The sequence below is a fragment of the Notolepis coatsorum genome (genome assembly GCF_963971535.1).
Source record: "Notolepis coatsorum genome assembly, chromosome: 10".
Classification (NCBI taxonomy): Eukaryota; Metazoa; Chordata; class Actinopteri; order Aulopiformes; family Paralepididae; genus Notolepis; species Notolepis coatsorum.
In genome coordinates, this window is record NC_140174.1 from 97,139,022 (window position 1) to 97,161,077 (window position 22,056).

At 43.7% G+C, this 22,056-nt stretch overlaps 2 protein-coding genes across 3 annotated transcripts in view; both read left to right on the forward strand.

Moving 5' to 3' along the window:
- The window catches only part of lztr1 (leucine zipper like post translational regulator 1), a 43,506-nt gene extending 28,419 nt beyond the window's left edge, over positions 1–15,087 (forward strand). The window contains exons 10-20 of one of the 2 annotated variants that reach the window (XM_084322507.1): positions 4,143–4,187; positions 6,695–6,811; positions 6,955–7,047; positions 7,181–7,276; positions 8,077–8,266; positions 8,385–8,554; positions 10,247–10,530; positions 11,333–11,482; positions 12,377–12,482; positions 12,600–12,680; positions 13,200–15,087. In XM_084322507.1, the coding sequence (XP_084178633.1) occupies positions 4,143–4,187; positions 6,695–6,811; positions 6,955–7,047; positions 7,181–7,276; positions 8,077–8,266; positions 8,385–8,554; positions 10,247–10,530; positions 11,333–11,482; positions 12,377–12,482; positions 12,600–12,680; positions 13,200–13,316 (1,449 nt within the window). In that variant the 3' untranslated portion in view covers positions 13,317–15,087. The remainder of the gene's footprint in view (positions 1–4,142; positions 4,188–6,694; positions 6,812–6,954; positions 7,048–7,180; positions 7,277–8,076; positions 8,267–8,384; positions 8,555–10,246; positions 10,531–11,332; positions 11,483–12,376; positions 12,483–12,599; positions 12,681–13,199) is intronic. The other variant, XM_084322508.1, reaches the window with a different exon arrangement.
- Positions 15,088–16,728: 1,641 nt separating this feature from the next.
- Positions 16,729–17,385, forward strand: cldn26 (claudin 26; the record flags this gene model as incomplete). Its single annotated transcript, XM_084323462.1, has 1 exon — positions 16,729–17,385. One exon carries the CDS (start codon positions 16,729–16,731, stop codon positions 17,383–17,385), a length of 657 nt encoding a protein of 218 aa, XP_084179588.1.
- Between the last annotated feature and the right edge of the window lie 4,671 nt (positions 17,386–22,056).

Below are 22,056 nucleotides of genomic sequence, written 5' to 3' on the forward strand. Positions count from 1 at the left end.
GGGATCGGGGGCCGATCACGTGATTTTCAGAAGATAGGGATCGGAAAAAAAATCTGGATTATTATTATTATTTCTTTTTTCTTTTTCTTTTTATTCAACAAACATGACCATATTCACGTCTTAAACTCATACTGAGGCCTTAGTTTTGGTTTTAAATTGCATATCATCATTCATTTATTTATTGTCACACAGAGCAGAAGAATTTTGCCAAAACAAACGCATTTCCTTTGATTTAATTATACATCAAATGATTTATGTCAAGGATGAGGGACATCCACTAGTTGCAGAACTTGCAGTCACCTGATTTTTACAGATGATGGCGCCATTGCTCTCATGAAGCAGCAGGTTGGAGTTTTTAGATTACTCCGGTTGCAATGCCTCGCTTGAATGAAGTTAACTTTTCACCTGGATAACGTCAACATTCAGGGTGAATGTAATGTGAGAAATTGGGATGGGAGAAAACACATATTTCTTTTATTTCTTTTGGTAATATATTTTTTTTTTAAATCGGATCGGGAAACATCGGTAGCGGTAGATACTCAAAATCACATGATCGGGATCGGATCGGGAGCAACAAAATGTGATCGGGACAGCCCTAGTTTAGACCCAGCCTGGACAGTGAGGTATGTGTACTGGAGGGGTTTAGACCCAGCCTGGACAGTGAGGTACAGTATGTGTACTGGAGGGGTTTAGACCCAGCCTGGACAGTGAGGTATGTGTACTGGAGGGGTTTACTGAGTATTAGGACCATAATGATGGTAGAAGGACAAAATCACCAATATGTTCTTTTCATGGCCTAAAAACATCAGTCCTATGTTTGTGATCCCTAATGTATTATTGTATCTAGGGATGCACTGATACCGTGCCGATACCAGGATAAAGCAAGGTATTGGTATCTGATCATTTATCCAATACTAATATCTGATAAGAGCCATGGTTTTCAGCATTTAGGGTGCATAGAAGTGTCAGGTTTTTCAAATGAAGAAAGTTATTATATATTAATAATTTAGTTATCCAGTGGCCCTAGGGTGACTAAATCTGTATGATCCAGAAAATGTAGGAAAGCAAGTCGATTTTGCGGAACAGTAAAGGGAAATTGGAAATTGCAGGACAGTACTGAATACACTTGCATCATGTAAGAATCATGTTTACATACTGTAATGTATGAAGCATTTCGATCTAAATATAAGAATTTAGCTAATTTATTAAAAGCACAACATGGTTGTGTCCTAATATTGTATATTATATGGTAACTCAGTTACGTCTATTCTGCATCGAACATTGTACATATGTCTATACTGAACACTGTGACCTCATTTTTTTACTTCTAATTTACATGCTATACTATGTTATTTTATTTCATACTTATCTTGTCTTGCACAGTCTCTGGAGCGTAACAGTAAGAAGCATTTTGTATAAAAGTATTCTGTACTTCTGTATGACAACTATTAAAGAAACTTGAAACTTGAAACTAATTGCTTATTATACCTGTAGAATTCTATAGAAGACCATACCATGTTGTTCACCATACCATGCACTAACTACCGACCACTAGAGGTCCCAGATACCCTACTCATTCAATAGGCTATAATTAAGATGTGCCCTGTGTATCTGTGATCTCTCGTGTAATGTGATACTGAAGTGCATACATAGTCTACACTGGCTCCCTTGATTCTGCACCCGTCCAGTACACTACAAAGATCAGCATTTTTCATTCAATGGTAATTTGACAACATTGTAAATAGTTCATTTTTGTTTAATTATTTACAATGTATTAACATTCAAAATTAAAATGTATTAAATTGGAGGGATAATAACATAAGTAGCAGGAGTAGTCAAATACATATAATATACACATACAAATTAAAACAGCAGAAAACAATAGGAAACATCTTTAAAAACAAAGTAGCCTAGAGGGAACAATAGGCTAAGTCAAGTAGGCCAAATGGCTGTAACACTAGAAGAAAAAAAAATTGTAGTCTAATATAAATAGCATCTTCATAGTTTTTACTCTGCACCTTGGCCTTACAAAAACACAGATTTGTTAAATCCGAGATGAAGTTTTCAGCACCACGGAGAGCGCTTTGCATGTATAGGCCTTTAAGTGTTTGAGGAATTGATATTTCTTGGTGGACTGTGCTGCTTCTAGTAGAGCCTTCTAACTAAGGGTGTGTTCACACCTGAAAGTCCAGACTTTCTGGTGGACCAAATGTGAAAATGATACATTGTTTGATTTTGGTCTGCGTTCACACTACCCTGTTTGGTGCGGATCTAATTTGTAAACAAAGGACATGCTGTCGCCAAGTCGTTCATCTATTGGACTAGCACTCACAAACGTAAACAGTTGCAGACAGCGTCTCTTGTGATAAAGCATAGAGATACTGTCATTACGAGCATGGCGCAAGTCGAGTAGAGAGAGAGAGAGACAGAGACTGAGACTGTCCGCGCGCGGCGCCAGTCTAGAGAGACAGAGAGGAAGAGAGAGACTGTCCACGCGTGGCGCCAGGCTAGAGAGACGGAGAGAGGAAGAGAGAGAGAGAGAGAGAGACTGTCCGCGTGCAGAGAGAGAGAGAGAGAGAGACTGTCCGCGCGCCTGTCATTCATTTGAGTTGGGTCGCGCGCAAGCCGTCACTTGGCGCTGTCAAGTTGGGTCGCGCGACCGCCGCCACTAGGCACCTGTCACTCATTTGCTCTAGATTACTATATAAAGTTCGATCGCGTTCACACCAACAGCAAACGAACCATGGTCCACTTTGAAACAAACCAAGTCTCAACTTTTCAAGAGGACCATGGTTTGGTTGGTCCTCATTATAGTTCGGTTTGCGTTCATACCTGTACAAACCAAACGGACTATCGATCTAAAGGGACCATGGTCCACTTAAAGTGGACCAAACAGGGTAGGTGTGAACGCGCCCTAAGAGCATGTTTATAAAAGTCTTGAAAAATAAAGTAGCTGTGCTCTACCGCACTGCTCATTAATAGTTGCAGCGGTGCTCAAAGTGTGCGCTGACAACACAGCTCAGCTGGGGTGTAGACTAGGCTATTTGCGGTGCATTAGTGCATTGATTTCATTTAATTTCAAACCTTTATTTAAACTCGAAAAGGCAACTGAGGTATGCCTCATTTACAGTCACAGAGTGTGCATACAGAAATTAGCAAAAGAAAGTGTATAAAATCATAACAAGACAACCAGATGAAGGCGGCTGGGTGGCGTAGCGGAGATTGCGCTCGTCACCAAAGCAAGAGACTCCGGTATCGAATCCCAGTCTCAGCATTGCCTTCGGCTTGGGCCGGCCGTCGTACTGGCTCATTTGGCAGAGTCAGCGGGTGGAAGTCGATGGGTGGGGATTGGACGTTGTGGACAGCGACCCCTACAGGTCGGTTGGGAGACGCCTGCACAGCAGAGACAGGAAGTGGCGAGGGTAGTGTGAGCCTCCCATGCGTTACACCTCGCCAATGAGAGTCCGCACTGCCAGGCGAAAAGATGTGACAGGCTGCCTCCTCGTGTGCTGGAGGGAACACGTGATGCAAGGATTCTATCCTCTCTACAACCGACCATTGGGGGGCATAGTTGAGCAACGTTCAAGACGGGAGGGGAGAATTGGATACACGAAATTGGGGAAGGGAGAAAAATAGAAGAAGTGGATAAAAAAAACAAGACAACCAGATGAGGCAAAAAGCTAACAGGAAAAAGCTAAAAAGGATAACGAATAAATTAAAACACGTACAACTTGATTGATGAAGGAGATCAAGGTTTTAAACTGCAACAGAAGGGAGAATCTCAAGCATGGATGATGACTTGAATAAGAGGACAAAAACAATAACATTTTAAGCATGAGTTTATTAAAATGTGTGACATTGTTCTTCTGTTGCGGGACAAAGGGCTAAAATGCAAGGCTGTCCCGCACAAACCATTTACCATATACCCTGTACTGTAAAAGTAATGGATTGAATCTGTATTATTCAGTATTGGCCGATATTGAAAACCGAGGGCTCAGGATCAGTATTGGCAGTGAAGAAGTGATATCGGTGCGTCCCTACTTTGAAAGTCCTATTTACCTTGTGTGTGTGGCAGCATGTTGTTTGACAAATAGTTTGATGCATTTTGATTAAGTATTCTTTCTCTCTACCCCGTCTCCAAGGATCCCCTTGGAAATGAGATGACCTCATATCAAGGGTCAATCCTGGTAAAAAGACCTTTTAATCAAATGTCTGAAATGTCTCCTCGCCGTCTTTGCTTGTCGAATTTGTCAACTTTCTACATTATTTTCTATGGCACAATATCTGCATGTGATTGCCACCAGTTACCATATACAAATATACAAGTACATAGATTACAAGTAAATGGTTTAGTCATCCTGAGGATAACTGGTGTCAAATTCAGTTTCATTGGTGCAGTGGTTCTCAACCTGTGGTACTTGGTGGTACTGCTGGTGGTACTTGAAACAATAAAATAAAAAAAATTAAAACATATTATAAATTTGTGTATATAAAAAAATAAAAATTAAAAATTGCAGTCAGGCCACTGAACTTAGAAGCAGGCCAGTGTTTCTAGTTACGGCGGCGCGATAGTTAGATAACCTAAGTGGGGAACAACCAGGAGATCACTGTGACAGAGATTAATGCAGTCTAAACAGTCATAAATCTTTTATTCAACTTCAGCCCTGATCATAACTATTTTTAGATTTTTTTGTAATGTCAGATAAAAAAGAAATACTCCCACTTTTCTGAAAAGAGTTGTTGTTAAATCTGACATTACAAAAAATCCATCAAAATATGTGTTGCTAATCATTGACACATGCCTAGCCTGTAATAATCCCCCCCAGAAAAATGTACTTTGCATACATTTTGATATATTGAAAATATTTTACTTTTTGTGTTTCTTTTTTTTTTACAATAATTTGTGATGCCCATCACAAATACTGGCATTTAAAGGGTAACATTTCAAAAATGCCTGCACCAGAATGCAGGAAATTAAGTCTTTGTAACAAAATAATTCCTGGTGGGGGACCCCCACTTAGAAAGTAGTCTGACTGGGGCTATATTTCACACTATATTTCCCAGCCTGAATTATTTCCCCAGTCCGGCCCTTATTTCCCCAGTCCGGCCCTGCTTATGCGAGTTGTCAATGGACAACAATGTGTGTGTGTGTGTGTGTGTGTGAGAATTAAGTACATTTGCTGAAATACAGTTGTTCTTAATTTTCTCACTTGCTATGTGAGATTGAGAATGTTAGTTATTATGTTCTCAATGCCCCTTGCATCGTATGAGTTGTGTGGAAGAGTTTGCTAGTTCTAGTGCTACCCCTTTGTACATTGTGGCTGTGTCTGACAAAAGTTTACAATAAATAATGGTATTAGGAATACATTTGCCTCCTGCGTGAACTGTGCATAGCTGAATAGACTGTATTTTAACACTTTCAGCGCCACGCCTGGTTTTCCGTTTTACCGCTTGAATGCCACCATCGGCGCCAATGTTAACGTTAATATCGCCTAATCTATGTTTTAAATTATGGCTATGTGTCTAATCTGCCCATCGCATTATCAAAGACTATTTTCCAGTCAGTGCTGTGAAGGCAGATTGTTTTTTTATCGCGTCGTTGCCGTTTCAGAGCAGTTAGAAAAGCCCCCGTTTTGATATAAAAAACAGCTCATTCTGGAGCATTCTATGAAAATCGTCTTTTAGTGGAATATTCCACAACGTTGATATTCGTCGGCCTTTTTATGAATCGTTTTCAAATAAACGCTAGATGATCAATATTATACGTGCACGCAAGCACATTACGGCCGCGCACTGATAATCGCTCCGTTGATTTCCTCACGGACTTTTACAGTGAAACCGAAAGAAGACATTTCACAAAACAGCTTATAACTTCATCAAACTTACTCTGATTATCCTACCACTGATAACATAGAGTCCTTACATGACATCAGATGGTATCCAACTGGTATATTCCAATTCCTGATCACCATTCGAAAAAATCGATACGTGTATGGATCCAACGCGATACAGTAGAACTCCATGATCCGCGGGGATCTGAGGCTCCAGAATGAACTCTAGTAACCCCGGCTGGATCAGTGAACTGGAAAATGTGGAGTACCGGATTTTTTTCCCCATTCATTTTCATTGAGTCCATTCCAAAATCACTTATGTCATCTGGGAGACGACAGGGGGCGCTTTTTTCCACAGTGATCGCCGGCGCCCCTCGGCTATACTCGGGTAGGTAGATGCAATCATTTTTCAGATCGCAAAAAAAAAAATAATAATAATAATTCCGAGAAATCTCGTGAGTGGCATGCAACCACCTATAAAAAAAACGAGAAATCTCGTGAGTGGCACTGAAAGTGTTAACGTCGGTCATATGGTGGTACTTGGAGAGCCAGCTACGTTCTCAGGTGGTACTTGGTGTAAAAAGGTTGAGAACCACTGCATTGGTGTATGATTTCACATCCTTCATCTGTGTTATATGGTTGACCTGTGCTTGCCTGGCTCTGTGCGTAAAGGCAGCTCCTACAGTTGGCAAGAGGAACCTCCTGCCTCTTCTTTAAACGCTGACCTTTGCTTTCATTTGAGCTGCTTTCAAGGGATTTCCTGTGAAATTAATTGGCCGGTTCTGTTATTATTGTCTTAATTATGTAGTCTCTCTCTCTTTCACTCCATCTTTCTCGCTCTCTCCTCTCTCATCTCTCCTCAGATGCCCAGTGGGAGACTCTTCCATGCAGCTGCTGTTATCCAGGATGCCATGTACATCTTCGGAGGCACAGTGGACAACAATGTGCGCAGTGGGGAGATGTACAGATTCCAGGTTGAGGTCTTTCGCTCTTTTGGTTGTAATTTTGCAAAACACCTTCTTTATTAAAAAACAAAACAAAAAAAAACATGCACCACGTTTTATTAGGCATACTCTGACTGAAGTTTCAAAGCTCATTTGAAATCTTTTTATTTCCTGTACAGTTCTCCTGCTATCCGAAATGCACCCTACACGAGGACTACGGCAAACTCTTTGAGAATCGTCAGTTCTGTGATGTGGAGTTTATTCTGGGGGAGGTAGGATCCTCTCATCGCAGTTGTGTGCAGCAAGGAAACTAAGCTGCCTTCATAACGGAAAAATAAATAAATAACAAGGTGTCTGAGTGCCGTCCAGCTGAAGTTTTTTTTTCTCTCATGGTGTTGAGTACAGAGGGAGGAGAGGGTTCTGGGTCATATTGCCATAGTGACTGCAAGATGCCAGTGGCTGCGAAAGAAGATCCTGCAAGCACGGGACAGACAAAGACAGGTCAGAACCTTGAGACAAGCACTGCAAGGGTATAGCATGAACCTTAATCATGCATGAATCCTACTATAATACTGGGTGGCTGAGTAGGTTGTACCATTTAAGCCTGCGTTACCCTATAGGCCCACCTGCAACTTTAACACAAAATATTAATGAATTTGCTAGTATATCTTGTTTTTTTTAATGTCTCATTCAATATATCTTTTGCGAAATTTAGATTTCATTCTAAACAAATCACATATGTGGTCAATTAATTTGTTATGTATCAGGCGTTCTGGCACGTTAGACTAGCTTAGCACAATGAATGGAAGTGGACAGTACCGGTAGCCTAGCTTAAACCTAGCTGGGAGAGATGTTAGTTGGCTAACGCCTAGACTAACCGGTACTGTCTGCAACAAATTAATTACCAGTGCTTTTTGAAACCAGGAACACTGCCCAATTTGTAAAGATTTTCTTCTTTTGTGTGTGGGGTAGCCAGACAGGGAAGGAAATCATTTAATAAAAATAGTGTGCTACACCCACACTATTTGGCATAAATTAAGCTGTTTTTAGAAAGCCAACTGAAAAGAAAAAAATATGTTGATCTCAATGATCACAGACGCTTGAATCACATTGCGCTTATGGGCAGGGTGCAAAATCAACAGCCTTAGAAGTGGGGAAAACATTAACTGCTATCAAAGCAACACACATTAATACAAACAATCACCGCAGCTGGATGTCTTTGCTCAGAGGAACTTCAGTTGGAATGTCCTGCAGAATTATGTCACATAATCCTTTCCTCCGGGCCCTGTCTCTGCGTGCAGAAGAGTAAACAGGAGAGCAGCGAGGAGGGTGACGAGGGGGTGGCCGGCAGCCTGAGGGATATCCCAGGAGGCAGCAAGCCATCGGGGACACAGCCGATGCTCGAGGTGTCCATCAGGGAGGCGGAGGCTCAACCCTTTGAAGTGCTGATGCAGTTCCTCTACACGGACAAGATCCAGTATCCGCGCAGAGGTCAGGCCTCTCCACAGGCTCTTTCTGTTGATATCAGTCGTTGGCCCTGTAACCACGGCAATCCCCAAGAGAGCAGGAAATTAGATTAGTGATGTGTCCTCTCCCTGACTCTGCCTAGGTCACGTCCAGGATGTTCTGCTGATCATGGATGTTTACAAACTCGCCCTCAGTTTTAAGCTTGCGCGGCTGGAGCAGCTCTGTGTGCAATACATCGAGGCGTCCGTGGACCTTCAGAATGTCCTGAGTGTGTGTGAGAACGCCAACAAGCTGCAGCTGGACCAGCTCAAAGTATGTTATCTTAAAGGAACACGCCAACATTTTGGGAAATTTGCTTACCGTCTTCTCCAGAGAGACAAGAAGATGAACACCAGTTTCCTGTCTGTGCGTTCAGTAGAAAGCTATCTGGCTGCACGTTAGCCTAGCTTAGCACAATGAATGGAAGTAGGCACTGTCCACTTCCATTCATTGTGCTGTGCTAGGCTAACGTGCAGCCAGATAGCTTTCAATCTTCTTGTCTCTCTCTGGAGAAGACGGTAAGCTAATTTACCAAATATGTTGGCGTGTTCCTTTTAACAGACTGATGATGATACTTTGGCTTTTCCCAGCCCGAGGGGAACTCCAACATTTTGGGAAATTAGCTTATTTAACATCTTCCCTGGAGTTAGACAAGAAGATACATACCTTTTTTGTCTCTGTGCGTGCATTTAGCTTTGGGAACAGACGCTCCGTTAGCATAGCTTAGCTTCATCACTGGAAGTGAGGCAGATCCGGAGCCTTACAGTGCCTTACAGTGTATAGTTTGATTGATTGATTGAAAAGTTTATTAACAGATTGCAGAATACACTCCAAATACAACTCCAAAACGTTCATGTAAACATGTTGTGACCTGTGTATTCACCACGTGGAGAAATAAAAAATAATTGAATTAGACAATTACGTTTTATAAGCAAATATACTCGGAACTATTTTTTTGACCAACCACTACTCTATGAGCGCAGCCAGTGATTTCAACGTGACGCCGTGTGTGTTTACATTCTCATTCATTCAAAAGATCTAAACCGATTGAAGTTTATGGATACTATGACTTGAAATCCTCTTACCTTGACGATTAAAAGCCTCCCCAATTTAGAAAACAGTAATCCAATGGCTGGTATTGTTATATACCGGACGCTCTGAGCTAACCGGAGCTAACACAGACCAGGATCGCAAAGCATATATGACTTCCTTTCTGGGGTTGTCAAAATAAAAGTGCGACGTTTATAGCAGCGGAAAATGTTTATTTTGTACATTATCTAACGTTAACACGAACCTAAACTAACGTTACAACTAACCTATTATTTTGACAACCCCAGAAAGGAAGTCATTATATATGCTTTGCGATCCTGGTCTGTGTTAGCTCCGGTTAGCTCAGAGCGTCCGGTATATAACAATACCAGCCATTGGATTACTGGTAAGAGGATTTCAAGTCATGGTATCCATAAACTTCAATCGGTTTGGATCTTTTGAATGAATGAGAATGTAAACGCATACGGCGTCACGTTGAAATCACTGGCTGTGCTCATAGAGTAGTGGTTGGTCAAAAGAATTGTTCCGAGTATATTTGCTTATAAAACGTAATTGTCTAATTCAATTATTTTTTATTTCTCCACGTGGTGAATACACAGGTCACAACATGTTTACATGAACGTTTTGGAGTTGTATTTGCAGTGTATTCTGCAATCTGTTAATAAACTTTTCAATCAATCAATCAAACTATACACTGTAAGGCACTGTAAGGCTCCGGATCTGCCTCACTTCCAGTGATGAAGCTAAGCTATGCTAACAGAGCGTCTGTTCCCAAAGCTAAATGCACGCACAGAGACAAAAAAGGTATGTATCTTCTTGTCTAACTCCAGGGAAGATGTTAAATAAGCTAATTTCCCAAAATGTTGGAGTTCCCCTTTAACATTCACACCGACATGTCATTTCTTCTTCACCCAGGAGCATTGCCTTAACTTTGTGGTGAAGGAGACTCACTTCAACCAGGTGATCATGACTAAGGAGTTTGAGCGCCTGTCCACCGCTCTGATAGTGGAGATCGTGCGACGGAAGCAGCAGCCTCCCCCCAGGCTGTACTCGGACCAGCCCGTGGACATAGGGACCTCCCTGGTGCAGGACATGAAGGCCGCCCTGGAGGGAGGCGGCTTGGAGTTCTGTGACATCATCCTGTTGTTAGACGGACAGCCGCGGCCCGCTCATAAAGCCATATTGGCCGCCCGCTCCAGGTATTGACCAAGCGGTTTAACTTACTGTGTTTATGTAGAGCGGCTACGTGGCGTAGTGGGCAAGGCGCTCGCCACGAATGCGGAGACGCTGGGCTCGCCTGTTCGAGCCCAGCGCTCCACATTGCTATCAGTTTAGCTGGTCGTTCATACTAATACACATTGGCCGTATTAGGGGGTGGGAAACTGATGGGTGGGGATCGGGTGTTGTGGACAGCGACTCCTACAGGTCGGTTGGTGCGCCTGCGCAGTAGAATCAGGGAGTGTCGGGGGCAGCGTGAGCCTCCCACGCGTTACTCCTCGCCACTGAGAGATCGAGCTGCGCAGGTGAAAAGATGCGACTGCTGTTACCTCAAGTACCGGAGGGGACTTGTGCTATGTATGACTTAGTCCACATTGCAGCCGGCTTGTGGGAGGCAAGAAACAGCGTTCGTGACAGGGGAGGGTTGAATTGGATGATACGAAATTGGGATGGGAGAAAATATAGAAAATGGGAGAAAAAGTGGATAAAAAAAAAAAAAAAACGTACTGTGTTTATGCAAAGTGGAAATGAACACCAGCCACATTCTGGTAAATTTCATCCGTGTTGGTAGATTTGCCTTCTCTAATGGACACGTTTGGCAGGCAACCAACCAGACAGCTTTTATATTCTAAAATTACATTTGGCTGGTAGAATAATAACGATGCCTGATTATGTTATGAATCCATCGGCCAGTGGAGGAAGATATTAATTACATTTTTATGTCTCCTGTTGTGCTGCATTCCCTTGTTTGTGACGTGTGTATGTGTATGCGTGTGCTTCCAGCTACTTCGAGGCGATGTTCCGCTCCTTCATGCCTGAGGACGGCCAGGTGAACATCTCCATCGGTGAGATGGTTCCCAGTAAGCAGGCCTTCGAGTCCATGCTGCGCTACATCTACTACGGAGACGTCAACATGCCTCCTGAAGACTCCCTGTATCCTCCTCGAGCTCCAGGCTTTAACCCCTTCACTGCCACACTACAGAAGGTTAACCCTTTCACTACCACACTACAGAAGGTTAACCCTTTCACAACCACACTACAGACGGTACCGTCTGTAGTGTGGTTGTGAAAGGGTTAACCTTCTGTAGTGTGGTAGTGAAAGGGTTAACCCTTTGTCGCGTGACAGTGAAAGGGTTAACCGTGTGGTAGTGAAAGGGTTAACCTGTAGTGTGGTAGTGAAAGGGTTAACCCTTTGTCACGTGGCAGTGAAAGGGTTAACCGTCTGTAGTGGTAGTGAAAGGGGTAACCTTCTGTAGTGTGGTAGTGAACGGGTTAACCTTCTGTAGTGTGGTAGTGAAAGGGTTAACCCTTTGTCGTGTGGCAGTGAAAGGGTTAACCATTTGGTAGTGTGGTAGTGAAAGGGTTAACCCCTTCAGGAAGCTAGAACTCTTATGACCTCCAATGACCAGTGGCCATTGTGATGTCTTCTTTTACAGCATTCAGTTCTCAAAACTCTTAATCCCATGTGAGACCGAGGCGGGACAGTGGCTCGGGCGGTCGCCTGGCAATTGAAAGGTTCCCGGTTCGATTCCGGTTCCTCTCGGAAGTGTGTGTCTGCAGTGTCTTTGAGCAAGACACTTAACGGGTGAATGTGAGGCATAAGTTGTATATACTATATAAATGAAGTCCGTTTACCATTTACCCAGGTTAGATCATCTTTAGAATCTTCAGTTCTCAAACCCTTTATCTCACACACATTGTGCACCCTAATGGGTTAATGACATAAACATAACTTTCGACCCTTCATTCGTGTATAAAAGACCCAAATACCAGGCAAGCAATACTATTAAAGAAACTTGAAACTATTTCCTTGACTCTCGATGCCAGTTATCTGTTTGCAGCACCATATTACTATGGCTTCTCAAACAACAGGCTCCAAGCTTACTGCAAGCAGAACCTGGAGATGAACGTCACTGTGGAGAACGTTTTACAGGTATGCATTCTTTTGGATGACCTGATTTGGCTCCACAGTCTCTTTTTATAAAGACTAAAGTATAATTCTTTCGTCATCTCCTGACTTAATTTCCACATCCGTTATCTCTCCCCTCAGATCCTGGAGGCGGCGGACCAGACGCAGGCCCTGGACATGAAGAAACACTGCCTCCACATTATCGTCCACCAGTTCATCAAGGTGGGTGGGCTGGTGTCCGGAGCCCTGGGGGTGTGCTGCCCACTCACTGCAGCTGAGCTAACCCCCTAGCCTCTCCCTCCTCGCGGGGGGGGGACGGCCTCCCTTTGGCCTAGTTGACTACCCTCCTCTCCCCTACGTAGAGCAGAGACTGTTTACAACCAAGTCCGGCTGTACAAGCACCTTATCCCTCGCTTGTTGTCGGTTCGTAGTGCCAATCCTGAGTATTGTTTGTTTTAACTGAATCGATGAAGCCGCTCCAGCCCCCGCCCCCCCTCCAGCCCCCAGCCCCCCTCCTTCCATGTAATGTTAGAGTTAACGCACCGGTGCTCGTCTTTCAGCTCCATCTTTTGGTTTTACGTTATCCTGACATATCGGTTACTTTTATCAAATATATTTTCCTTTGCTTGAGTATTTAGTACTCTGAATTTCCCTGTTTTGCTCTGCTTATGACTTTACTTTTGCCTTCATAGTCTGGTTGTTTACAGTTCATTTTCTTTGCTCTCCTCCCCCCTTCCTAAGGTCTCCATGCTTCCCAACCTGAGGTCTCTCAGCCAGCTTCTGCTTCTGGACATCATCCAGTCCCTGGCTACACACATAGCAGACAAACAGTGTGCCGAGATGGGCTCCGACATATAGGCTCCCGTAGGATAAGCCTGCCTCTTTTCTCATGGACGCCCCGGCGTATCTCCTACCGCGTCGGCACCGTTGCCACGATCACCGTCTTTCCACCCTGCACCCCCCGCCCGGGGGCCTCTTCCTGCCTGCACAGGTGTTCAAGCTGATGGGCCATTTCAAAACAGTGCCCACTTTCAATCCCAGTAAGGAGATGTAGCTTATGAGCTTTGTGTTAATTCTTAAGTCCCCCTGGTAAAGGCACTTTCTACACGGGCATCGAAGGGCAGCCCAGACCTGATGTCGATCAAGGAATCTATAAAGAGCGAAGGAGCGGGGCCGGGGGTGAGGAGGTGGGGGCCCTGACGAGCAGGTGGGGGCCGTGACTCGTGCTACTTCTCGTCATTCCTTCCTCCCCACACGCAGTACCTCTTGTGTCTCACCTTCGCAACGCTTACTGTTATCCATGCTGGATGAAACTGTTATATTCAATTCTGTTCAGGGGATGGCGTGAGCTGTGAGACGATGACGACGTGTGTTTGGGGCAATCGAATGCTCTTATCACTCCGTACTGAGACTGAGAATGGCCAATGAAGGAACCCAATGGTCCCAGCTCGGGTTAAGAGTTGTCCTGAGTCATGGGCGGCCGGGTAGTGCAGCGGACTAAGCGTCTGTCTACCACCACAGAGACAGTGGCATCGAATCCAGCTGTGGTGCTTCCGGGTTGGCCGACCGTCCATACTAACACAATTGGCAGTGTTAGAGTGTGGGAAACCCGGCGAGGGTGGGTCCTGGTCGTTGTAAACAGCGACTCCTACAGTTCGGTCGGGGCGCCTGCACAGCAAGGGAAGGATCTAAGAGAGGTAGTGTGACCTTCCACACGTTACACTCTCCCAGTGAGAGTCCGCGCTGCCAGGTGAAAAGAAGCGGTGGGCTGGGTACACATGTGTCGGAGGAAGCATGTGATAGTCTCCGCCCTCCCGGACCGACGGTAGGGGGTAGAGTGCGCAACGACCAGGAAGGGGATTGGGGATTGGCATAACGACTAACATTGGGATGGGAGAAAAACGAAAAAAAGGAGGAAAAAGATCATTAAAAAAATATATATATAGTTGTCCTGAGTCACGACACAAGTAAGCTCATGTTTATTCCTCCGTATATTCATCTTGTCGTATGTACAGATCAAAACAAGTTTTGGTTCTGCTCAGTATTGTTGCTCCATTTTATTTTTTTTATTTTTTAAACCTTTTGTCTGAGATATGCAATGTAGGAATCCAAATGCACAATGGTTGCACTATTGAGATTTGCAAGGAAGTTCTTGTTTGAAGAAAGTCATTGTGATCATTGACCGTTATTCACACGGTGGCCATTTTGCTCTTTGTCATGCTCAGGTTGGAATTCCTTTCCACCCAGAATTAGTTGTCTCTTGCCACTTGTTCTGCTGAACTCTGGAAACGTTTTCAGACATTTAATATGACTATCTAATCAGCAATGCCATTTGGAGTCTGAATGGTTTATACAAGCTTCAAGTGACATGTATCCTCTGTCTCACAGCTGTTTCTCTTCAATATTAATGGCTTCAGTTGGGTGCATAGAAGAGTTTGTCATAATAACGACCCACCTGCCTCTACAACGGAAAAAAGACATGAACTCTTATCTGTATAATACAATATATTGTCGTAATGTGTATTAGTGACAACGATATGCTATTCATAAAACATTTGTCCATATGAGTTCCATGTATTTAATGCCTTAATAAATATCCTGATGCAAAAAGTAAAGTAATAATTTTTAACCGAGTGTCTATCATTTGTGCTCCAGAGTTAACTCGTTCCCTCGTCTGAAATGCAGCAGATACTGGACTATCTTGATTCTAGCACAATGGCCTTCATTCTGTGTCACAAACAGCTTCTAACACTTGGTGCCAGAGTGTGCATCTGACACTGTCTTTAGGGCTGTTTGCAAAAGGAGTCATTTGCAAATGTCTGCAGGGCTGTTTGCAAAAGGAGTCGTTTGCAAATAGAATCCATGCATACATTACAGGCCTGGATGCTCTTGCAGGGTTAAAATCTTCAGGTAATTGTTGAAGTGCTAATTCTAATACACATGTAGTTGTCATTGCCTTTTATTCAACACAAAGCTAACCGCAGAGGTTTCACATTTCTTACATAAAATGTCGGCCATGTGCCACAGACGATCTAAAACTAATATTCAGCAAGGAAATGACTAGAGGTTAATCCTTGACCTTTATCTCGTCAAATTAGCAGTGTCTCTCAGCAGTCTCCGTTACAGATAGATGCTAGATAAGCCTGGACAATGCGGCTCACTATGAGTGGGCAGAATTCCTTCAACGTCCGCAAGGTTATGAAACCATCAGTTGAGTCCCATGAATGTAATGTTTGTAACCGGATTAATAAGACGCATTTATTTAGGAAACGGCCATATAATAAACGGCACAAGCCGGCACCTTGTGAATGGAAATATAGCGCTGGAATATCTTGGTAATATTAAACATTTCCTCTGACCTGTTTTACTTATTCGTGGGAGGATACATTCACCTTTCTGACATCTCAAAGTCAATGTAACTAGTTGATGATTCGATTAACATAACACTTGAAGAGTATTCGCATTAAGCTGAGAGATTGAATGAAAGAGGCTGAACTAATGAGATGAGAAGCAAGATTGGATTTCCTATTCCATGTCTGTTACACGCCAGGATCTCTAAAGCCTCACAAGCTGAATTCGCCAAGTGTTGGACTCTTTGGGGGCTCTTTGCAAGTAGTATTGCTCGGAGTACAAGGTACTATTCATCGTCTTGATACTTGAGACACCTGGCAAATCAACAGATTTCCCCTGGATTTTCTTAGAGCGGGAAAAGCTTGACTGCAAAAATGCCCCCCTCTCCCCCAAAAAAGAACACATTCAAGCTCATATCTGCAGCATCGGTAAAATGTTTACCTGCAATAATTAGGACTTCAAAAGACAGGCCATGTCCTTTGAGAGTCCCATAGAATGGAGCCACTGTGACCCTTGGGACGGTTTTTGGCCCTTCCTCGTCCGCTTGGTCCCCCCCATGGCCAACTTGATCAGGTTTCCTGCATTTAAGGCTACTTGTGCAACACACTCAGCCCAGAGTCCCGCTGGACGTATCCGGTTTCATCTAAAAACACTGTCCATTTGTTCACCGCCGCGATATTTATCACTAAGACAAAACAGTATGTCTCTTGTAAAGCCCTGGATTATCTCCCGGTTATCAGGTGCATCTTAGATGAGGCGGGCCGGCTGGCTGGTATCGGCCCTGCCGCCGCGGCAGCAGCAGGTGGGACGGGCTACGTGGCCACTCTGGACCGTCCCTCCGACCTGAACAGAGGAGCGGAGACAGACGGGGGGGACAGAGCGAGTGTAGCGTGACGGAACGGCAAGAGAGACGCAGAGGATGGTTTTTCTGACCACGAAAATGATGCAAAGGACTGCACTCTTTGTGACGTTCGGGGGCCTTGTCACGTCTCTCATCACGGCGTTCCTGCCACTTTGGAAGACGATGAACTCTGACCTGAACGAGGTGGAGAACTGGTACTCGGGATTGTGGCACACCTGCATCTTCACAGAGGAGGTGGGAGTGCAGTGCAAGGCCTACGAGTCGATCCTGGATCTCCCCATGGACCTGCAAGTCTCCCGGGTGCTGATGATGGTGTCTGCCGGCGCCGGGGCCCTGGCCGTGCTTGTGGCCTTCCTGGGGCTGGACGGGGTAGAGCTGGGCTCCGGTCTACAGGGCATAAAGAGAGGTCTCATCATCTTCGCCGGGGTGCTGGCCTGGGTGTCGGGGCTCACCACCATGGCCCCCGTGTCCATCGTGGCCTACACGACCGTGGTGGAGTTCTGGAACCAGGGTTTACCGGACGTCGTGCCCCGCTGGGAGTTCGGGGAGGCCATGTTCTCCGGCTGGTTTGCGGGGCTGGCGTTGGTCATCGGAGGAACCCTCTTCTTCATAGCCGTGTGTATGGGGGACCACGACCGGCGGCCGCCCAGCCTTCCCAGCACGCCCCAGGCAGCATGCAGGACAAAGCACTACCTAAAGACGGAGGTTTTATAGCTTCATTACTGTGTGTTTGCTTGATCTCAATGTCAATAGGACTATGGCAATAGCAGATTAAATGCATGAATGTGTGAATGTAGCGTTGAAATATTCTGTCACTTTTGAAATGTTTCAAAAGCCATATTTACCTGTTTTGATACTGTTGAACATGGATACGGTTTTCTTTGGTGGAAATATGCATGAAAGCCTTTGGTGGTTACTTGTCTTCCTATATATATATATATATATATAGGCCTATTTCTTTTCTGTTCTCCACCTGTAATTCTGCTTGGGAGGCATTTAGCCTCCACCTTGTTGCACAGGTTTGATGAAGATGGAAACTAATCAATAAAAGACTCTAGTACCAAATGTTGACAAGAGTTATGCTCAGATAATTGCAATCGCTCGTCGGTCAGATTCTTTGAGCTTCTTAATCAATACACTGTAATACTATCAGAAGGCTATGTATTTACACCACATGACCTGCAGTGCAATTCCTAAGTGGACCCCTGACCGGTCTGCTTAATCACAGTGATGTCCAAAGACCGATTGTACCGGGGAGATAAATCCTGTCCAAGTCGATGTTGCCCGTGGTCTGTCAGTCAGTACACGGGTCGGGAGTGAGTGGCTCGGTTTAATAACGGATGCATTCCAACGCTGCGGCTCTTCTGTGTTGTGTTTCCTTTTTGGGGGAGGGACTTGGCATCGTAAAGGTGCTTCGGTCCTTAATGCACATTTTGGCTCTGGGACACTGCTGTGTACTGTGTGGGACCAATTTAGACGTTGGGGTGGTACATTTCTTTCTCCAGACGTGTAATGAATAAAAATCCCTTTGTGTCACATGGAGCTGCCTCTGCGTCCCACACAATACTGTAACTAGGTGTCGCCCGGTGATCTGTTTTGTATGACAGTTAGAGCTACACTGTCGAATTGTATCCTTTTTCGCTTGAAAGGTTTAAAAGAACACACAGATATTTTGGGAAATTAGCGTATTGTCTTCTCCAGAGAGAGACGAAGATAGATACCAGTTTCCTCTCTGTGTGTTCAGTACTAGAAAGCTATCTGGCTGCATGTTAGCCTAGCTTAGCACAATGAATGGAAGCGGACAGTACCGGTTAGCCTTCGGGAGAGGTGTTAGTTGGACAATGCCTAGAGGCTAACATGCAGCCAGATACTGTAGCTTTGTACTGAACGCACAGAGGAAACTGGATCTATCTTCTTGTCTCTCTCTGGAGAAGACTGTAAGCTAATTTCCCAAAATGTTGCCGTGTTCCTTTAAATCTACTCTGCTATCACTAATATTTGGACAGACATGGTATATTAGCCCATAAGTTATTCACTCGTATACTCTGTTTTTCTTTTCCCCCTGGGCTATCTGACAGTCCCCGGGCTATCTGTACCCCAGTCATTAAATTAAAGTGATCTAACAGGGGCCTCCTAGTCCTATCCCTGGAGAGCATTGCAGGGCCACCAGTATGCAATACCCCCCCCCCCCCCCACACCTACAGATACATGCGCTCAGACACATACAGAGAGAAGAACATAAACACACTGCCACACTCACACAGACACATACAGAGAGAAGAACATAAACACACTGCCACACTCACACAGACACATACAGAGAGAAGAACATAAACACACTGCCACACTCACACAGATGCACACGTGTCCACTGAGTATATCACTTAGGTGTAGACACACACACACACATATATATAAAAACACAATCACACTACCCCAAAAGTATGCCCCTAACATACACACATACTGCACACAGACAGACACACACACGCAGACATTAAAAACACAATCACATTACCCCAAAAGTATGCCCCACACACACACACACACAAAAACATTACCCAAAATGTATGCCCCCAACATACATACATACACACACACGCACAGATAAAAACACAATAACATTACCCAGAAAGTATGCCCCCAACACACACACACACACACGCATACACACAAAGGTTTTGTTCTCTTTGTGACCAGCAGAGGGTACAGTGAGTAGAGGACCATGATGCCATGTGTTACTTTCCTCTTTCCAATTACCACTAGGACAGTTTTCAACCTGTTCTTTTTTCATCATGGTAATCAATGTTTACAATAAGAAAAATATAGACATTATTTTTATGAAATGATTAAATGTATTGCTGCATCATCATGTTAGTGTTTGTAACTGACTGAATCATACTTATTTTACAGCAAGACATTACATTCTCATTGCAATACTCTGATGAAGACGGCCTGTCGAAACACGCTTTAAAGAGACCATTTTATGGCCCAGTTTAATAATGTATCACAAATTTTTGTGATCTATTTGCAAACATTTGCATACTTTTATGGTAAGCTTCTAGTTACAGTCTGTGTGTCACTCAGCACTGAGCAGTCAGGCTCAGTCTGCCTCTATCACACTGATCCAACCTATCACACCTATCACACCTCTCACACCTATCACACCTCTATACCCATTCTGCAATCTGTTAATAAAGTTTTCAATCAATCAATCAATCCGGGCCTGTGACGTCACTGTACCCATTCTGCAATCTGTTAATAAAGTTTTCAATCAATCAATCAATCCGGGCCTGTCACGGTCACTGTACCCATTCTGCAATCTGTTAATAAAGTTTTCAATCAATCAATCAATCCCGCAGTGCAACGTGACCCAAATCAGCCAATGCCCGCAGTGCAACACTCCAATTCAGCCATTGGGTGGGACGGTCACGTGACCCAAATCAGCCAATGGAAGCGTCCGGGACCTCAGCCTGTGGGACCTCAGCCTGCGGGACCCCAGCCTGCTGGTGCTGTGGTTCTGCAGCTGCATACTATTGCTCAAATTGGCAGTTCTGGCTACTGTCTCTTTAAATGAAAACGAGTTGCTTCCATAGATATTTCTACCCTGTGCACTTCCTGGAGAGGATAACTCCCTTTGATGTGGACTTTGGTTTTTGTAACCCTGCAGACGTTCTATCTACATAACTAGCTATATAACACCATAAAGGTAAGGGGAAAACACAAAAATAATAATAATTTATAATTATTAAGCATCAGAGTCTGGAGTATGCAGTTACCATCCTTGCATTTTGATCTGTGGAAGGCGCCCCACTAATCCAGGTGTCTTGTCTACTCCTGCAGTAACATGCAATTATTTCAAAAGTGAGGATGATCATGTTTTTATTTATAGCCTATGGCACTTTTCTGTTTTCAAAAACAGACACGAACAAATGCCTTTATTCTGTGCTGGAGGCGACAGTGACTTTGGATTGATTCTGGAATATAGTGAGTTGTTATTTTCCAAACAGGAAGAAATAAAAACATGAATGACTTTCACCAGATCATAGTTATTTTAATAATAATAATAATAATAATAATAATAATAATAATAATAATAATAATAATAATAATAATAATAATAATAATACGCACACACACACAAAATGGGATAGACTGCAATAACCATATATTCTTTACTATCCATTATACACTGCTCCAATAATGAGGACATGACACAGGTCTGTGGGGAATCATCCCTATGTTCCCCGGGTCCTATGTTCCCCGGGTTCTATGTTCCCCGCTTTGATTGATTAATAGATTGAACATTTTATACATTTTTATTATTTTATTAATTATTAATGTCCGCCTTGTTTCGAACGGTTAAGCTTAGGCCCTCTTTCGAACTGGTTAAGGTTAGAGTTTGGAATCAGGGCTGGTGGTCTAAAATTTTCAATCAATCAATCAATCAAAGCGGGGAACATAGAACCCGGGGAACATAGGACCCGGGGAACATAGACATGCTCCCGTCTGTGGATGGAGGTCTCTGGATGGTCAGACAGGTCTGTGGATGGTCAGACAGGTCTCTGGATGGTCAGACAGGTCTGTGGATGGTCATACAGGTAGTATGCTTCTATAGCAGCCAGTTCATGCAGAAGTACCTGCATGCAGGCAGTCTGACAAGCAGCCATTCAGAACAGGCAGTCTGACACATAGATATATATAAACACTAGATGGCTCAAGGCGGAGTATCCTGCGTAGTTCACCGGTGGCAATCTTTCTTGAGTGGACTACTGCTTTAAAGGAAAACTCCAACATTTTGGGAAATTAGCTTACCGTAATTCCTCTAATAGTAACCGGTATTCAATTAAAAACCGGGTCTCTATTAATGACCGGGTGCGCTGTTGAGCTAAGCAATTATAAGCCGGCCTCCTAATACAAGCCGGGTTTCATGTATATTAGAGGAATTACGGTATTTCCCTCAACGGATTTACCATAGGCAATATATTTTGTTATTGTTGTTATATGCTGGCCTGGCTGTGCAATAAATACCATATAATGGTATGGTGTTAATGTTTACCAAGAGAGTAAGCCTACCTCAGAATTGTATAAAACGAAGTTATTATTATTATACCAGTATTGTGATTGCACTATTTTACTTTATTTAACTTTTTTTGACCACCTGTAATTGCACTGTTTACTACCGTATTTCATACAGTACTTGGTTTCAATAAATGAACCCAGTACATTTGACTGGGTTCAAACTGACACAAAATGTTGATTTATTCATTATGATCTGTTTGAAAATTTGAAATATAGGCCTCTCTCTTATACATGCCTCCTCCTAATACAAGTCTGGTATCCGCTACAGTTGAAACAAATACAAGCCGGGGTTACTATTAGAGG